We start from the raw sequence: 20,789 nt of genomic DNA on the forward strand, positions 1-20,789 counted from the left end.
CTATGATTTTTTTTAAATCAGTGGGAGTAAATCATAACCATTCATTCAGTTTAAAATGAAAAGTTGAAGAAAAACAATTTATTTAAAAAATGGAGACCTCATGGCAAGATATATACAAAAGTCTTAGGTACTTCAAAAATCCTATCATATTTTCTATTTCAGGCTGACTTTCAAATGAAATAATACTTCATAAATAGTAATTTATACAAACTTTTAAAATATAAACAGACACAATTCAATGTAATTGCTTCTTTAAAATCCTTTTTCTAATAAATGAATATATGTGTCAAAGTTGCTCACATATTCCTGAAGTAGACAGAACATTAAATGAAAATTTTTCTTCAAAGAAATCACTAAAATATCACATACAAAGGAACAGTGAAGGAACATCTTGGGGGGCAACTGCTCATAACTTCATCCCTTCAAAATGGGAACTAGAAATAAAAATTCCTCTTACAAACCATGACTATTCTCTAAAGAGAGACACCCTTACTGTGACCTTTCATTTCAAGACCGGAAAGTCTAGCAGACACATCAGTCTAGAATTGCCATAATAATAAAGGTTATCTTCAAGAGAAACAGTCCAGCTGCTACCGATTATAATCATATATATCTGAACTTGACAACTATCCTTTAAACTTACCTCTTTAGGTTGCCCTTGATCCAACTGGTCTAAAATCAATTGTAATTTTCCTTGACAAAATTTGTAACTCTGCAACACAATAAACAGAACAGTCATTTATTTACTAGACCTTTAGAAGTACTGCTCTAAATGATTTTTAAATATAATTCAAAGCAAAAAAAAAAAAATGCACTCTGAAAAAGAGAAGGGGGTAATCTATTTTGATTTGGCAGCAAACAGAATTTTTGTTTCCCAAGGCATTTAAATGGGAACTGAATGTCCCAGTAGAACAGTGTACCTTCATGTATATAAAAACTATTATTATTTCCTGAGCAATTGCAATGTGTAGAACATTATATGACTCAAAAGACGTAAAGTCAAAATGTTTTGTACCCAGAAATGTGAGATTAATGATACCAAAAGATAAAACAACATAAACAACAAGGCACTAACAGTACCCTCAGCAGAACTACAATGCTGCTCAACTTTTTTATTCCTTTTCTTTCCTGCACTTTTCCTCAGCCTTTCTCCATGCCTCCTCTTTGGTGAAAACTCCTGAAGTAAAAACTTCCATCTAGGAAAACGTTTACAGTAGACCATAAGCTATTTTGGAAAAGGAAGGGTCTTTTTTTATTGACAAAGGCAATTTAAATATGAATACTTAAAATAATCATCTAAAATTAGCAAAAATAGCAATAATAATAGCAGCTATGTATTACCTATTATGTAACAAGTCCTCTACTCTCTCAATTCACAATGACTCTGTAAAGTATGAGAACTAGAACAAACAAAAGGTTAAATAACTTCTTCAAGTCACCCAGCTATCAGAACTCTGATTCCCATCCACATTAGACCCTCTTCACTATCTACACTCTCTTCCTGAGGAATTCTCATCCAGTTAAGTATACCATGATGACTCGTTTCTATCAGTCACTCATCTCCACAGTTACTTATATAATTATCCTCTCAACATTTCCACTTGGATATCTATTAGGCTTCTCAAACTAACGCATACAAAACAGAATTCTTGATTTTATTCTGAACTTGCTCTTCCTTTAAACTGCCCTATCTTGGTAAATGGCACTACCATCCATCCAGATTTGGAATTAGGTCAAAAATAGAAGTCAATTTTGACTCCTCACTTTCTCTCATTTCCTATATCCAATATCATTAAGTCCTGCAAGACAACCCCCAAGTTTTACGTATCTTAACTCCAACTACTTATTACCACTCCCCTGCTAAAATCTTAAGCCAAGGCAATGAATTCTAGTCTGGAATACATCAACTCATTCTAAAGCATCTCCCTGTTTCTACTCTTCTCCCATCCTACTCCACCCCACCATCCATCCTCCAGCAATAATTAGATGGAACCTCTCAAAATTATTAATCAAATCCCTTCATCTCCCTTACTTCAACCTTGCAAAAGACTTTGCACTTTATTCAGAATAAAATATAAAACTTTTACTTACATGATCTGGCCCCTGCTTATCTCTAACTCTCTCTCATACCATTCTTCCCTCTGCCATCCAGGTTTCAGTCACACTGGCTTTTCCATCCCTAGAAGATGCTATGCTCGCTCTAACCTAAGAACCTTTGCTATCGCTGTTCCTGATGCATCACAATGCTTTTCCTCCAAAGCTGTACTCTTATCAATTAGAATTTGGTATTTTTCATATAGTACCCCCAATACCTAAAATAGTACCTAATACAAAGCAGGCACTCAATGCACATTTGCTTAATACAAGAAAGACCCCAAAGCCAGTCTTCTCACCATGTCCCTAACAATACAGGCCACATAGAGCAACTCCACAACAAACCCAAAACACACCAATATTTCGTATCATACAACATAATTCTTTTAAAGCCTTAAAAATGTCCTGAGTTTCACTCCTTTCTAAAAGTATATATTTCAACTACTCAAAAGTCTTTACATGGTAAGTTGTAAAATTAAACATACTGTATATTAAATAATAGAGCTTTAATTTTGAATATTCATTGTATTACAGTTAAAATACTAATATTTATAAATGATAACTACTAACAAAGTAAATGTAAGTATATATGAATGTAGTTGTCTTGCCTAATGGGAAAAAAGTATATAGGCATAGATAACATACGGCATCTTACATAGTGTGTGTGTGTGTGTGTGTGTGTGTATATATATATATATATATAGAGAGAGAGAGAGAGAGAGAGAGACAAAAAAAAACCGTATACAAGTGGACACTTTGGTCAGCGTTGCCCAAGCAGTAGTTCGCCATAATCAGAACTGTCTGGATGCTGATGGTAACCACTTTGAGCACCTCTTGTAATTGCAGAAGTCAAACATGACCTGTATCCATCTTTTGTTATTGGTATATATTGAGTATTACAATTTTAATAGTGTTTTCCTTTCTTAAAATGTGTACATGTTATTCTGGCACCCTGTGTGTGTGTGTGTGTGTGTGTGTGTGTGTGTGTGTGTGTGTGTATACATACTCATTCTATTCTATTGCTAAACAAGCTTTTTTTCTTTAGTTTGGCCCTTTTACCTCTCTCTTGTAAACCTGATTTCTTCTGGTGCTTCTACTTCCATCATCATGACTTTTACCAGATCAGTATCTATGTCTAAAATGTATTGCCATCCAGCTCATTAAAAAGTAAGCATAATGTCAAAGACATAAATTTGAATCCAATAGACTCAATCTTCTAACTACCTATATGACCCTGGAGTCTTTAACCCCACCCTCTGTTTTCACATCTACCTCCGAACATCATTGTAAGAATTAAATGAGAAAATAATTATAGTCTTTTCTTGATCATTATTAAAATTTTAAAATTTGAAGTAAATCTCATATTTCTCAGGAAATTTTCTATGAGAAAATATCAAATAACTGACTCCATCTACCAACTGCCTATTCAAGATCAAGCAATGTAAAAATATAATTCATTGATTTCCAGAAATTTCCATTCTAATCCAGTTTCCACCACCAACCCCCACCCCCCAAAAAAAGAGACATGTTCTATAACAGCTTTGACAAATGGGAAGTCAGACATTGTTTGAAATTTCTCAATTGAAGGGAGTTTATATTTGGTGAGACAACCAATATTATGTCAAGTAGCAATCAATAAAAAAGGTAGTACTTCAATTTTAACAAAATTAATTTGTTTAACTGTTCTCCATGGCAAAGACTTCATTTCCTAATCTCTTTATGGGCAAACCCCAGACAAGCAACCCTTAGTCTCTGAAAATGTCTTCCTTTTATTTCTCAGAAATGACTAAGGCTAATCAATATGATGATCCCTCAACTTCCCTCAATATTATTCTGCAGTGAACTGTTGACCACCGGATGCAAAGATTTTTTTCTTAGTCATCTTTGACTTCCCTCTGGACTTCATTGCAGCTAATTAACCATTACCCCTGCCTTGGAATTCACCCACCCTTAAGCCCTATGGTTTGGAACCTTCTTTTCTGAACCATTGTTTGTTTCTACTAGCCCTCTGAAAATGTATTTCCTAAGGTCTCACCTATTGAGATGCCTTCAGTAGTAACACCTCAGCACAACTGTCTCATACTGTGTCATCCCCAACCTTTCTACCAAGTGAATCCTGCATTTTCAACTATTTGTTTCACCATTGGAATACCTTACTGATGTCTAAAATTCAATGTATCTTAAAAAGAATAAACTCACCATATGCTTCTCCACACCAAACTTCCCTCCCTAATTCCAAGCGTGGTTCATGACACCATCCTATTCTGACCACTGTGGCTTGAAACTAGCTAGACCTTTGACTGCACACCTACTTTGCACTACTCCCTCCAAAACACTTCAAAAATCAAGTTAAATGATCCTATCTCTGTAATATTCTCACATCAGTCCCTATTTATTCCTATAAAGCCTCCTCAAATCCAGCAGGCTCTCATTACTTCTTACTTCAACTACCAGGACAGCCTTCAAACTTTTCTCCCTACATCAATTTTCTCCCCCTTTCATGTCCTTCTGCAAACTGTCAAGTAAATCTCCCTGATATACACTTCTCTGTTCAAAAACCTAAAATGATTTCCCTTTATTTACAAAACATAATCTAATTTAGTTTTTGAATGTATTCATTTATTCCTCAAATATTTATTCAGAATCTATTATGTGTCATACACCTATTATATACCAGGCACTATGATTTTATAGCTAAAAACTGTAATAATTAAGCTATAATTCTTGTCTTTATTCCATAATCCGGCCTTAATCTACCCTTCCGATTTACTCCCCCCAAACCCTTCGTCCTAACCCTTCAGATAAACTACTCAGTTTCCCAGATATGCCACATTCTTTGTTGTTTCAGAGCTTTGGTCCATTCCTTTGTCTGAAATACTATCTTCTATAGCTCTCTGAATTCTTGGTTATAAGGACTCCTCTTTGGAATCCCCATGACATATTATTTTTACCTTATAACTCTGTAACGTATGAGTGTATCCAAGTTAGCTCTTAGAAGAAACAATGCATATCTGATTAATCTTTGCACTTTTGGAGGGCCTAACACAATATAATGCACATAGCATAAGTCCACTAATTTTTGTTGGATGAATATACATCCAGAAACTTGAAACCCCTCAATTCTACCATATTTACATGTACTCCCAGGTTATAATGTGTATTAGAAAAGCATAGTCTTTAATAGTTTTCTGTTTGGAGTACCCTCATTAATCTACTTACTGGCCTATAAGATTCCTTTAATTATCATCTTAAACATAGTACAAATACTCTTTAAAATGTTGTTTAAGCAATAAAAAAATTTGTATTACACCAGAAATCAGAAAGAGTCTAATACCTGCCTTAAACATTACCCATATTTTTAAGGTCTCCTTTTGTGTTATTGTGTATCCATGTATGGACATAAATTGCCATAGTAACTAACTGTAATAACTTATTTAACTAGAGCATGTAGATAGTGTTCCATTGAATACAGATTTGTTAGACTTTCAGACATTCTAGATTATCTCTTAGATTAAAAATCCTGAGGAGCGAAGCAGTGCCTACCAACTTGATTTATAAAGCAACATAAGACAGATTTGTTGGTGATATCAATATAAGTAGATACTAACAAAGGAAAGCTTTTTAAACATATTTACATGTGTGAAAGTATAAACTAAGGAAATAATTTCTAAGCAAACACTAAAAGGTAAAAAGCAAAAAGTAGAATAGGTTGTTAGTCTAAGATAGATTTGGTCCTCTTGTAGGATCATATGGATCTAATTAAAGGTCTTTACATGCTAAAAATAAAATTTGAATATATTTCTATCGTATGCAGTTTACCTATAAATTATAGATATAAGATGCATTCTGTAATTTTTACAGAGATATACTCAATTACTTTATTACACCACATACTGAAGAATATTCACATTATTCAATAACTACATCTTAAATTAAAAAATCAAACCATCTTCAAATTAATTAACCCTAGAAATTTTAAAACTTTGGTTTGCAAACTGTATAAACTTTTTAAAATACAACCAAAGAAAGACAATTATTATTATTGTTCTAAGAAATGGCTATGCGAAATAAGAGAAATATATAAATATTGAATCTAATGATGCTTCAGGCTTTAACATGTCTAACTGCACAATGATTTCTAGTCCTAAACTAAAGGAAAAGAAAAACACCACCCAATGTTGATGACAATAATAACAGCCAAAAGTTGTCTAAGTTCTTAGAATATGCCAGATACTGTTCAAAATGCTTGCACACATTAAATCTACAAAACAATCCTATAAGGTAGGTCAGGTCCTATTTCTATGTCCACTATAACATAAGAAAACTGAGGCATTGAGAGAGGCTAAGAATCCAAGGTCCACAGCTCATCAATGGCAGAGCCACAGTTTATGTCAGACCGGTTTGTTTGCAAGATTCGGAATGAATTAGCTTCATGTAGAATAGCTTTTCAAATTTTAGTGCATCTAAAACTTTTGAAATTATGCCCCCCCTTCATTAAGCTTTAAATACAAAACAACATTACTAATTCAAAACAAAAGCATGAGGTTTTAAAAACATTTTCAAATAATAAACTAAATTTTTCTTAACTTCCTGGATGCTTTTATTGTTTTAACAAAAGAAGAACTTTTGAACCTTTCTTTAAAAGTGCCACCATTAAGAGGTAATAACAAAAATCTATTAGTATTTTAAAGTATAAAGAAACTTTAGGGATTCATAAAGAATATTAGCACTTAATCAAAGATATTCGTTTTTCTGGTGTCAAACTGTCTCAAGAGACTATTATTAAACAAGCAAGCCACAACAAAAAAGCTCATACCTGTACCTACCTACCCAATTCTTGTCCCAAACAATCCACCTGTCTCAGACCTAATTCTAGGCACCTGAACTGTCAATACTACAGGGTTCATTTTGTCTACTTGCAGCTACATTTTCCTTTGCCTTCGACATTTTTAAGATTTTAGGCCCCTATCTTTTTCTGCTTGTAAGATAAATAATAAGAAAATCTTATCAATTGAGCGTAGCTAGAAGTGGAGGAACTTCTGAAGTGTAGGTTGGGATGTGGCTACTGTTCTGGCTTATGTTGCCAAACGAGATGAGAGTCTTGTAATTCCTCAGCAGTAGTAAGAAATCCTCAAAAGCAGAATTCCTCACCAAAAAGAGCATTGAAAATTTGAAGATTTTAAGAGAGGCCAAAAAATGGTTGAACTCAAAATACTGAATAAAAGTTGAGAAGTCAGGGCAAAAACATAAATTAAGATAGTTGAAAACACACACTCTGAAAGACAGAGGAAAGGCCATGCACCTGGTAAAGGAAAAAAGCTACTCACGAATAATCTCACTGGAAGAACCAACGCCTAACAACAAGATGGAATTCTGATTGTTCCCAGAGGGCAGTTCAAACACAAAGTCGAAGTAACAGCACGTTCTTTTCCCAGAATTAAAAACCAGGAAAGATAAGCCCTGTCCTTCAGGTGAAGTAGTAAGGACAATAGCACTACAGTAGTTTCCTAATGCTGCTACAACAATTACCATACACTTAGTGACTTAAAACAACACAAATTTATTACCTTACAGCTCTGGAGGTCAGAAGTCTAAAATGCCAGGGTTGTGATCCTCCTGTGAGCTCTAGGGGAGAACCCATTTCTTTGCCTCTCCCAGCTTCCAGAGACTACCTGATTCTTTGGCTCATGGACCTCCTGCCCTCTTCAAAGCCAACAATCACGTCACTCCCACCTCTACTTCAGTCTGCACAGCACTTACTCTGACTCTCCAGAGTCTCTCTCATACAGACTCATGTAATAACATTTGGCCCACTTGAATAACTCACGATGCTCTCAACATCTGCAGATCCTTGATTTAATCACATTTAATAACAAAGTCCCTCCATGTAAGGTAACACGTTCACAGGTTGAGGATTAAGACATTGACATTTTTGAGGAGGCCATTATTTTGCCTGCCATATGTACCAAAAAATAGGTTTCCATAAGAGGTTGCCTCGACAGCAAAGAAACAGTAAATGTCTTAAACAGGTTCATGTCATGCAAGAGCAATAGAGGACTATTATCCTAAATTCAACTTCTCCGTATAAAGTGTAAACCCTGGGTTCCCTTAAAACATAATAAAACAATCTGCATACCAGGAGTAAGTATAATGGCTGTGATATATAATATATACTACACTGAATACTGTCAGGGAAGAGGAAGACAGAAAAACTGCAAGAGGAAAAGGTATGAATTTTGAAAGTTTAATTAGAGAAAATCTCATTTCCTAGCAGTAGAAAATGACCCAGAGAAGCTCAGAAATGATGCATGACCACAGCTGAGAAACTTTCTATTCGAGCACGTCTCTGAACAGCATCCATTTCAGCACACCGTTCAAGAGATAGCAATAACAATGAAAGCTAACATGTATGGAGCAGCAGCGACTGCTCCAAGGATGTGATATACATTAACTCGGTTAATCTTCTCATCAACCCTATGGGGTAAATGGTATCATCATTCCTATTTTACAAATGAGAAACACTATGGCCCAGAGAAGTTAAGACATTTCTCCAAAGTCACATAAATAGTAAGTAGTGGAACCAAGATTTGAACCCAAGCAGTCTCCAGGTAGTGTGTAGCAGAACAAAGAGAACACATGAAGGAGAGAGAGCAGGCTTAAACTTATGGTTCACTCCTAACTAGCGGTACAAGTTCGAGCAAATTACTTACCTATTATTACAATCTTCACTTATTTCTGTAAAGTGAGCTAGTAATACCAATAGAGATTATAAAGCCAAGCAGAGGGACCAATATATGGCAGAAGTCTCAATAACAGATAGCTAATATTATTAATTCTCTCTTTCCAACATTATTTTTCAAAGACCTTTTCCAGGTTTAATCATGATACCAAATCCTTTCAGTGCTCTGCTAACAACTACAGTAAAAACCAATCTGTCTTCTTTATTCTTTAATATTATCAAACTTACACTAATAGTCTCCACGACCAGCAATATCCAAAGGTTTTTCAATAATAGATCAAAAATCCATATATAATAAGGCTGAAATTTTTAAAATAGTAACAATGAAATAAAGTCAATTCTATTTACAAAATACAAGTGTTCTAGTATCAAAACAGGAGCATCAAATGTTATTCAATGTTTACTCAATGTTATTCATGAAACAACTTAGACAAATTTGTTTTTAAGCCCAGAGCAAGTATTTATCAATTTTGAAGGCATCCTTAACAACATCACTATTCAATGGAATGAACGTCTCATATATTAATATTTTCAAAGACCCTTTTACTTGTTTTTTTAATTGGTTTCAGTTGTACAAAACAACAGTAATGATTAGACATTTGGACCCCTCACAAACTGATAATCCCAACAAATTACTACCCATCTGACAACATACATAGCAATTAAGATACTATTGACTATATTCCCTATGCTGTAATTTACATCCAGTGACTATATATATTTTTTAATTATAGTTAACATTCGATATTATTTTATATTCATTTCAGGTGTATAGCACAGTGGTTAGGCATTTATATAATTTATGAAGGGATACCTCCAATAAATCCAGTACCCATCTGACTCCATACATAGTTTTTGCAACATTGTTATGTTCCCCATACTGTATTTCACATCCCCATGACTACTTTGTGACTACCAGTTTGTACTTCCTAATCCCTTCACCTTTCTCACCCATCCCTCCAACTTCCATCCCATCTAGCAACCATGAGACCTTTTCACTTTTGATCATTTAATTTAGCCTCTCTTTGGTCTCTTTTCACTAAGCAAAAGCCTACCCAAACATCTTCTAAAGCTTGGCCACACTGGAAGAGCTTTCAGGATAGTTCTGACATACATAGGCTTCTTTCCAAAAGTCCAGGGATCCCACACTTTGTTGGCAGGCATATCATTTTCAACTCAATTAGTTCCTTCTGAAACAAATTCATACTCATAGGGCAGACACTTGAAAATGCATATATACCCTATGGAAAATGCCATATAAACTTAAAGCTTGATTCCTTCTCAAGACTCAAAAAAAAGAAAAAGGAAAAAAAAAGTATCTTCTGAAAGTATGACCCCATTTCTACCAAAGCTTTCAATTTCTTCAAAAATCCATGATTCTATGACTGGAAATAATATAGCATTTGGGATTAGCACCTCTTAACTGCCAGCTACTCAATTCAATGCTATGTGGATCTGAATAAATTAACACTGAACAAATTAATTAATCTGAACAAATTAACACTACTCCGTTTTGTTCTCTTGTGGTTCAATTTCAGTGTATAAAGATGGTTCATCAAATAAATAAGAAAACATTATTTTATAAGCCCCAGAATCCTACAGTTGGGTTTTTCTGTGCCTTTTAATTCCAGAAAGTCCTTGATCTAAAGAAGCAGTTTAGTTAGCCTACTGAATAAGCATATGATTGCATTAAACTAAACCAAAAAATATATAGTACACTTCCAACACCATTTTTCCTTCAAAAGTGCAATCTGAACTGTGACCAATATACACATTTTTTTCATGTTTCACCCAAACTACTCAAATCCCTTTTTGGTATATGGTTATAGAAATATCCCTATAGTAGAACTAATTAGGTGAAAATGTTTCACTGAAAATATCAGGTAGGATTCACACGAAGGTCAGATAGGCTCCAACTGACCCGAAACTTTCTGTGTGCAAGTCCATGGTACATGCATGGTCCCTAGTCTAACTATTTCCTCTATCTTCTACTAGGACTAATCTAGCCATTGGCTTTTCTCTTAGCTCTGTTGTAGCCAAATGATAAGGATTCCAATAACCTGGAAAGAGAAAATGTAAAACCTTAAATGTCTCGACATCAAAAAAAAAACCTTAATGTTTTAAAACTAACAATTCACAGCAAACTTCATCTCCAAAAGATACATAAGGGAAATGTTTTATCTCCATATCTCATCTATAATCTGAACTCTGATTAATAAGGATTAATTAGGAATAAAATGGTTTAATTAAAGCTTAAATCAGATTTGTTTCCTATTATTCTTTTTTAAAGCTTCAAATTCAATTAGTTTATTTCCTTACCTCATTAAGAATTGTCTCAGATATAATGTAATCACTCACTGAACATATAATTCTAGGAGATGTTATTTCATGGATTAAATCTTTTATATTTGGTTACTTTACTGTTGTTTTTTTTCTTCTTCTGAAACTTATAATTAAAAAAGCAGGAAAAAAGCTGGCTAATAAAAATGTAGTGAAGCTAGTGATTGTTAAACACCATTTCAAGACATAAATACAAAGCTAACCAACACACCTGATTGAATGAAGAATCACTGTCAGAGCAATTGTCGGTGCAGTAACTACTGCTTTTGTCCTTTGGGATATTTTTCTGCCTCTCTTGACTTCGTATCTCATCTTCTTCAAACTTGTTCATCATTGATTCCACCACTACCATCATGATGTTCTTCAGGGAATGCATCATTTCTTTGTATCTTTAAATTCAAAGCAGTCTTAGTTAGAGAAAGACTATTAGCACAAATTAAAACATTCAACTAAATTAAATACCTGATTCATTTTTCTGTAAAATCCCTTTAAGAACACAATTCTAAAGAGAAAACAAAAAAAAAAAACCTAAGTCAGTTTTCCTTAAAGAACAAATGGTACAACAGAATTCACATGACAGGAATAAAAATTAATAGGAAATCCAAAAAGTGTGTTTTCCTGAGGTTTTTTTCATCTGGTTACATGGACCAAGATAGTAAAGTTAATAGAATCTACGATAAGATGTTCCAGTGGCATGGATTCCAGAAACGTGCAATAAAGTCAACTGTTAATATCACACTACCAAAACACAGCTTATTTTTTACTTTCCTTGTTTTATTTCCTTTCTCTATCTTCCCTTCCTCTATTTTCTTTCCTTCCATTTTCCCCTGCCTATTCTTTATATGCACCTGTAGCCACAACTGAAACCTAAGTAAGAGTTAAGCTATCTGTGGGTCCTTTCAAATAGAGGTTAGAGAACCCACTGTCAGGGATGTTAGAAAAGGGATCCCTATAATTAGTATTAGGTTGATGCAAAAGTAGTTGTGGTTTTTGCCATTATTTTTAACCTTTTAAACCGCAATTACTTTTGAACCAACCTAATAGGTGTTTGAATTGGATAACGTCTAAGATTCCTTTCAGCTCTATAGATCTAAAAAAACCTCAGAAAGAACTTAAAATGAAGTTCTCCATTTATTAAGTGCAAAATCTCAAGCATCCATATTAATAAGATCCACAAAAACCTTAAAAATAGAATTTTAAAAATAAATGGGACCATAGTCTAGCCCTTTATTTTACAAATATATGTGACCTGAACCACTGAAATCTCTGTATTTCATACAGATTTAAATAAACACAGTGAATAAACTACTAAATTTGGAATCAGAAAACCTAGATTAGAATCCTGACTACTTTATTTACAGCTCTGTCATCATATAAGTCTCATTTTCCTTAACTACAAATGAATTAAAAAGAATACAATCTAGCTGACCTATTTCACATGGCTGTAGCAAGAAATGCATAGGAATATATACTGCAAAGTTCTGTATAAAGTACAATACAAATATTTATTGCTTATCATTATAATAATGGTAATAAATCAGGAAACTAAGCATAGAAACTTCCTTTTCTTTACATTTATGGTTAATAGTTCATTGTAACTGCAATAATCAAAGGAAGGCTAAGTAAAGTACTCTTTCCCATTCAGATAGAAATAGTAGACAGAGATTTTAAAGTTTAAAGAAATTTTAAAATGTATTTTAAATGATATACATTATCTATTGTTAAATATATGTAATTTCTATATATAATTTAAAATCTAGTATATGTTTAGTCATATCATTTAACAATATATAACTTATATATGTAATTATAATTAATATAATACACATTGTTATATATGTATATATTTTTTAAACCCCAGAAATTATGAGAAAACAAAACTATTGAAAGATGAGGCTAGATTAGGAACAAACACATACAGAAGGGAACTGCTATAGAGGTGAAAAAAAGAGTCCAGGAAGATCCAAGTTTCAAGCAAAGGGATATAAACAGCAAGAAGGAATCCTAGGACACTCATTGGACTAATTGGCGAAGTACATACAGGATAACTGAACCAGGAGGCCGCACCTTCCTCCTCTACAAATTCAGAACATCAAGAAACAGGGAAGTATAACAATGCTCTGGTAGCAATCAATACCTATCCACCCAATGCTGCTCTCTCCTTCCACAGTAATTGGATTATAGCTAGGCATACAAATAAACTACACTCCTGCCTCCTGTGCGTTAGGTATAGCCATGTGAACATAAAGTCCTGTTCCCCTAAACTTACAATATGGTGATTTAATAAAATATATAAGTAAATCTCAACGATTTACAGGGTAAGAGTAGGGGTAATTAAAATCCATAGAAAATCCGTAAGTTTCATTTTAGACATGTTTCCTCTAGACCTTTTAGTAACCACCAACATGAATTTTTTTGCAAGAAATATCAGCAAATTGGCTACAGGAAAAGATATGAATAATAATAATAAAAAAAATTAAATTATAATAAAAAACCCCCTAGAGAGCCAGACCCTCAATATCAAGAGTTAAATGAACTACTCTCAACAGTAGACACTGCAGTTTTGGAAAAAAACAAGGAAAAACACATATAGGCTAGCATATGGACACCATTGAGAAGATTCCTTCAGACGCCAAGAAATCAAAATAAGAAAAAGCTCTAAGAGGTACTAAATAAAAACTACGTCAGTTAACAATGAAAATTTATATAGTAAATACTTTCATATATATATGTATATATATATATATATATATATGTATGTAATACATGATACATCCTACAAATGACCTCTTTCATGTGCAAACCTCCATTTCAAAAATAAAATGTTTAATCAGGAAAGTAACTTGTAATTGTTACAGTAAAAATGTTATTAATAAGTGTACTGTTGCCACATTAGCCTTAAGTAATTTCTGAAGAATCACACATACACAAAAAAACAAAAATTGAAAGAAAATAATACTTTGTACAACTTAAAAGTCTTTCATCCATGTTCACAAAGCAGCAGACAAACATTCATTAAGACATTTTAAATCTTTGTGAGGTAATTATTATTGTATTAATTTTTATACATGGATGAACTAAAACAGAAGAAAAATTGTTTACCCAGATAAAAAGTAACTTCCTAATAATCCCATATCAAGCTTAGCCCGTAGCATTAAAATGGCTTCATTTTCTGACTAATGAAGTATTTAATATTTTATTTAGAATAAGTTTAATAATACTGCCAGAAATAGACTACTAGAAATTATATTACCCAAAGATGAAGATAACTCCAGTTCTTGGTTTTTTTCCTCCAAATCAACAAATAAGAAAATTTAATATCTATGGCTTTTACTTAATATGCATTAGTGATTTAAACGCTAGATTTATTAATAGCTGTATACTATCACTTTGTTCAATAACATATTTTTTTAAATAATGCAACCAGTTGTCACAAAGAAAAACAGGTCTTGTCCAAAGTAATAAAGTATTTAAAAATAAATCAGATATAATGCTTTCAAATACAATAGCTAATACAGGCTCAACTATATATTCCAAATTTTCTAATACTAGAAAGATGAGCCATATACTAAGTTTCAATGTCTGCCTTTAAACTATATAGGAAGCAACCATAATGGCTCAGCATGAAGAGAAACCAGATGTCAAAGGCACCCAAAGACATCACATACGTCCAAGTCCGGAGACTAGAATTAACAAAGCAAATGTCATATGGAGAAATCACCAAAAAAAATAAATTTGTGGGATCCAAATTTAAAAGGTTTTACTGTGCATAAAAGTTACATAAAATTTTTATTAGAGTGAAGAAATCATTGCCATCTAGTTTCAGAAGACAACACAGAAGGTAATACAAATATGCTAGCTTCCCTAAGAATTTTAAGATAAAGAATACATCTACACTAATAAGCATGAATTAAGAAGAAACTAAAAAATTACTTTACTTCTCTATCCTGTCACTTATAGCCCTAAAATCTTCTGTTATGTCATATTTCACGCCGGGGATAAAGAAAAAAAAAAAAAACTTTAAATCATCAAGTGTTGAAAGAATTAAAACGAGAAATAGGAGCTTCAACATGAAAAGAAAACCTCAAATGTTTCATCTCAGTTATGGCTCTACATTAAATTGCATTTTGTATGAGAGTTAGGCATTTTGTCATGTTGTCCCACAGCTCAACAACCAAGAGTGGCTCCTTAATATCTATGGTATGCACTCAGCTTCCACTGAAGGCTTCCATCTACCCAGCCAACTTTCATTCTCATGACCTCTTTAGTCAATAGATGTGGTTTCTAACCTACCAAATCAAGCAAAAACTATATTCTTCCCCATCTTCCGTTGTGACAGAAAGGCAGTCAAGCAATAAATTACATACATGAACATTAGAACATTTATAAAGATTTGAAGGTCAGACGTGTATGTACCACACAGTTCTTGCCCCTAGGAATCTATAGTGGATTAAAAGGGAGTCAACAACACAAATAACTGTAAAAAGTAACTGTAAAAAAAAAAAAAAAAAAAAAAGCAAGAATTCTTACAGGGCAGCACACACTGAAGAGTGTCCCCCAAAAGGTAACTAACAGAAAGACAAAGCTCCACGTTGGACTTCATATTCAAATAGCTATACCACTCCGGACAACTCACTTAACTTATCTATTTGGGCTTATAAAAAGAGGGGCTTAGAGCAAATGATTTCTAAAGAATTTCCCAGTGCTGATATCCTAACAATCTATGGAGTTAAAATAAATTTAATAAAAACTGAGCTCATAAGTGGTCAATTTACCTTGTTCAGTCTTCCGCAAATATTGTTGGACCAGACGGAATGACCTTATGAGGGTTGACTGCCCCCTGCATCCATCATCCCCCTCTTCCATATAGTAGTAGGTTAGAACCCCTGTAGCACATGATCGTCACCTATTAAACTTCCCAGTCTCCACTGTAGCTAAGTGTGGGCAAATGACAGAGTTTTCGCCAATGGAAAGTGAGTGAATAAAGAATTTTACCCTCCCTTGGTCAGGCAGAAAAAGAGTTGTATGGTTAGTGTGGCTGGAAGGGTGGCACAACCTGACAAATTGTTTTAACTAATCATTCTGGCTGCTATGAGGGAGACAGACTGGGGGGATGGCACATGGGTGCTCTCAAGGACCACTGTTGAAAGAAAAATTATTTTAAAATATGATTGTGGGCATACTCACTCTTTAGATTCCTGAGTTCTTTTAGTAACATGCCGTACAACTGTGTCATAGCCAGATTTCTCACCCTGATTCTGATCAGATGTCCATTTTTCCATTTCTTCTTCAATCATAGACCCCAAAGTGTTGCATATATGCTGTCTAAGGTATTTCACAAATTCATAGCTGAAACAAATATTTCAAAATAAATGCAGTAAATATCATGAACTCACTTATTAACCAAATCCAGAAAAAATGTTAGCATAGAAAGATCTGTATTATAACATAGTCAGATTTCTTACCTTAAACTAGGATTAAGTTAGTTATCCCAAATCATCAAACTAATCTAGAATTTTGTTGTTGTTTTTCTGAGACACTTAACAAACATTATTTAACAATGATGGGCACATATTTCAGGACCAGCCCAACCTTTACTGGGTTAGGAGTCTTTTTTTTTTTTTTACATAGGGAATAGAGTCAATGTAGTTATGCTCCTATCTTTAATGTGTGATGCACATTAAAGAGAAAACAGTTGTTAGACATTTTTATAATTATTCAAACTGATGAGGAAATCCAGACTAGAATAACAGCAATTTTGAAAGATTAAATAAGAAAATGTTAAGCTCTAATCATTAGAATTTTTGTGTACATTTTGAAAGTGGTAACTGACCTAAATTCCACCTAATCACCTCTTCTCTGTGTTTACAGAGAGAAATATATCAGAGAATTCAATGTGTTGGACATTTTTCTTCATACTGTTAGGTTCATGCTGACATTAAAATTCATTTGCAAACTCAGACAATATAGCAAATATGAGAGGGCAAGTGTTCTGAGAGTGGATAATTACTTCATGAAATATGTTTACCGAAAATAAAGAGCAATGACTATAATTAATATCATGGTTTAGAAAGGTTAGAGTTTTTGTGGTCTCTCAAATGACAAAGATAATTTAGGATGCTCCATTTTGTAAATATCACTATGTTCAAGGCTTTCAGTTTGAATACACCACTGCATAAGAGCCCTGTATCGATACAGTACAGCAGAGCAAGAGAGCCTGAATAATTTTCTTCCCATGAGTCCATCATGGTATCCAGCACATAGTCTTCAGTCCAATACTTATTAAATTACTGAATGTGCTCTAAAGAACAGCCACCTTACCCAGGGAGCCAAAAGATGTTATTTTCAATTTTAACCGCTTTTGATTGAGATTTCCTACCCTGCCCAATTCTCCTTAACTCTGAACACATCACTGCCTCTGGGAATCCCCATGGCTGCTTCAGTAGTGTAAATGCAGGCCGGCATAGACAGTGCACATCTCAAAATTCAAGTAGAGATATCTGACATGAAGCCACGTGGTATTATAGCAACAGCAGAGTCAAAAAGGCTTGAGCACCTGCTCCTGCTCTACCACTCTAGCTATGTGACCCTGAGTAAATCTCAGTTTTCTCATCTGTAACTTGGCAATGATCAAATCTAATTCCACCCCACTACTTTAAATTAAGGAGGCAGTAGACAAAAAATTTAAACTTTGTAATTGTAAACTACCAGATTAAAAACAAGGGGGAGTTTAGCAGATGTATTCTCCACTCACATAGTTTCAGCTTCAGATTCAATACAAACAGGTGATTTCTTTAGCTCTTCCTTCAGCAAAAATGTCTCTTCAGAATGCCAGACCTGTACATTAGCTGCCTGCTGGCCAAGGCTACTTTATGTTCTCTCACGGTATCAGTCAGCATAACCAAAAGCAAGTCGATCACCTTACCCACCCTCACAAACCACCCTCTTTCTGACAGGTATCTTTTGTTAACGGCACCATCCTTCAACCAGATAAAACTGTGGACTCAAACAGTTTAAATCCTATCTCTCCATTACATCTCATATGTAATGGGTTAGCAATAATTCTATAAATTCTCCCTCCAAAAATTATTTTTCTCTTCCCACTGCCACCAGATTAATGTTCACATCTTCATAACCTTTAGCTAAACAATTTCAAGAGCCCTTTCAAGTCATCCCATAAATCAGTTCTCAAACTATAACATGGATCTAATTCAGACTGCTAGGCCAACTCTCAGAGCTTGGACTCAGTAAGTATATAGTGGGTTCCCAGCAATTTGCATTTCTAACAAGTTCCCAGGTGATGCTGATGCTAATTCTGCTGCCACTGGTGCCAGGACCGTAACTGGTGAATCACTGATCTAGACAGATAGCTCTTAAACTAGCCTAAGGTTCCTACTCAAATAAGCAGCATTAACCCAAGAAATTAGTGAATAAATGTACATTTAGTTTCTTTATATTAAAAATATTTCAAATACCTAGGTACCATTTTATGATCCTTTAACTGACTTTTTCTATTAACAGGCCAACTATCAATCCCAATAACAGAATAAACAGGTCCTGCCATGATTTTAAAAATCTCTTAGAATTAGTTTTTAAGTTTAGTTACCCCACTCAACAGCTGTATGAAGCTGCCCAAGTTACATATCCTCGCTAGGCTTCATTTTTTTTCCATCTCTAAAATTGGAAAAGTATCTATGCGGTGTGATCAAAAGATACGGTGAATGTTTAAATAAAAAAAATTATTACAGTAAAATACACATTGCCATTAATCCTCCTCAAAATACTCCCACTCGCTTCGAACACACTTATCCACTCATTCCTGCCACTTTCTGAAGCAGTTCTGGAAATACTCTTTTTTGAGTATCTTTAGTTGCACTGTTGTGGCTGCCTCAGTGCCCTGAATCAATTCAAAATGTTTACCTTTCATGGTCATTTTAACTTTGAGAAAGAGCCAGAAGTCACATGGTGCCAGATCCAGTGAATAAGGTGGATGAGGACACACTGTGATGTTTTTATTTGACAGAAATTGCCATACAAGAAGTGATGTGTGACACGGAACATTGCCATTATGAAGGATGAAATAAAGATACTCACGAAAGAGAATTTCCAGACCTGCTTCAGAAAGTAGCAAGAACGATGGGGTAAGTGTGTGTGAAGCAAAGGGGAATACTTAGAGGAGGATTAATGGCAATGTGTATTTTACCGCAATACTTTTTTTTCTATTTAAATATCCACCATATCTTTTGATCATACCTTGTATGCTAGAAATCATTATAAAGTTCCTAGATAATATATGCCCTGCACCCATACAGGGCCTGACATAACTTCAACAATCGATATGGGCTGTTACTATAATTAAAGATACATTTTGCTACTGACATATAAAGCCCTCTTAAATCCCAACTTATCTTATCAGATTTATGTCTCATTACTACCCCTTACACAAGCCCTACACTCCTAGCGTTTTCTTTTCCTAAAATCTTTGATAACATTTCACCCATTTAGTGTTTTACCACCACCTCTCCTTAATTAAGATCACCTTCTGCATCCTAAAATGCTACCTCACCATAGTCTTTCCTAGTTCCCCAAAACCTGATATTCTTTCTCTCCCAAGTCCCAAGAGTATTTTGCCCTTCTCTATTAGCACTCAAAATATTCTTCCCTGTGCGTAGTCATGTGACCTGCTGTATCCTTTGCTTGGATCCTGATCATCTAAACCCAGAGTTTTATATTCTTTACATCCTTGAGAGCAGGACAAATTCACTTATCAGCATATAATCTGCAATACCTTTTAAAACACTTGTTGAACTGAAACATACAAGCATGGGGGAAGGGTTCATCTCTTCCATTTTCCTACAGTGGTTGTCAGTTTGAACTTGCTTATCCTTTCTAAATATTTTAGTGGTTATTTCCTTGTTCATTAAATGCCTACTAATAATTTCAGGTAGAATTATGCTACAATTAACCCCCTTTATACATGGTCTCTTAGTCTTCCTATATTCCCCTCTGTAAGAAAAAGAAAAAAGAAAGGGTGGAGTACAGCAGAAAGAATCCCCCACTTTCCAACTACCCACCACATTTCTGGCACTAACATAATCTTTCAGAGCTCGCAGACTTGATCCCATGGACTACTCTTTAATTTCATCTTCTGCACCACACACCCACCCACTCTATCATATCTGTCCAATCACCAACACTTGTTAACATTTCCTACACATCCCGTGGCTTCATCACTTCCTTTTTTCCCACTTCTATCAATCAGTACAAAACCACATCACTTCACAGAGATTACGACAGCAGCCTCCTGCTTGTCTTACTTCTACTCTCCTCCCTCTCTTACTTATGTACACTGTAGTTACATTGGTCCGCAAAAATCAATGATTTCATTATTTCTGAGTTAGAGTCTTTTTACTCACACCAATACTTCACTCCAGGCCATATACATAAAGTCTCAATAAATATTTGTTGTATTTAAAACTAATTATTGGCTGCCTGTTATCTTTCAAATACAGTTTCCTTGGCCTAGAATTTAAAGGCCTATTCAATCAAGCCCAGGGCATCTCCATTTAAACGTGGCCACACTCAATATTCTCGTCATACCAACCATGTTGGTTTG

At 34.3% G+C, this 20,789-nt stretch overlaps 1 protein-coding gene across 3 annotated transcripts in view; it reads right to left on the minus strand.

The window, feature by feature from the left end:
- Window positions 1–20,789, minus strand: part of TBC1D32 (TBC1 domain family member 32) — a 179,405-nt gene that overhangs the window by 150,750 nt on the left and 7,866 nt on the right. For all 3 annotated transcript variants that reach the window (XM_033093945.1, XM_033093938.1, XM_033093931.1), the window contains exons 3-5: window positions 16,361–16,522; window positions 11,385–11,562; window positions 644–712 (exon numbers count right to left, since the gene is read on the minus strand). In XM_033093945.1, the coding sequence (XP_032949836.1) occupies window positions 644–712; window positions 11,385–11,562; window positions 16,361–16,522 (409 nt within the window). The remainder of the gene's footprint in view (window positions 1–643; window positions 713–11,384; window positions 11,563–16,360; window positions 16,523–20,789) is intronic.

Source organism: Rhinolophus ferrumequinum, chromosome 3 (genome assembly GCF_004115265.2).
Source record: "Rhinolophus ferrumequinum isolate MPI-CBG mRhiFer1 chromosome 3, mRhiFer1_v1.p, whole genome shotgun sequence".
In the NCBI taxonomy this organism is placed as follows: domain Eukaryota; kingdom Metazoa; phylum Chordata; class Mammalia; order Chiroptera; family Rhinolophidae; genus Rhinolophus; species Rhinolophus ferrumequinum.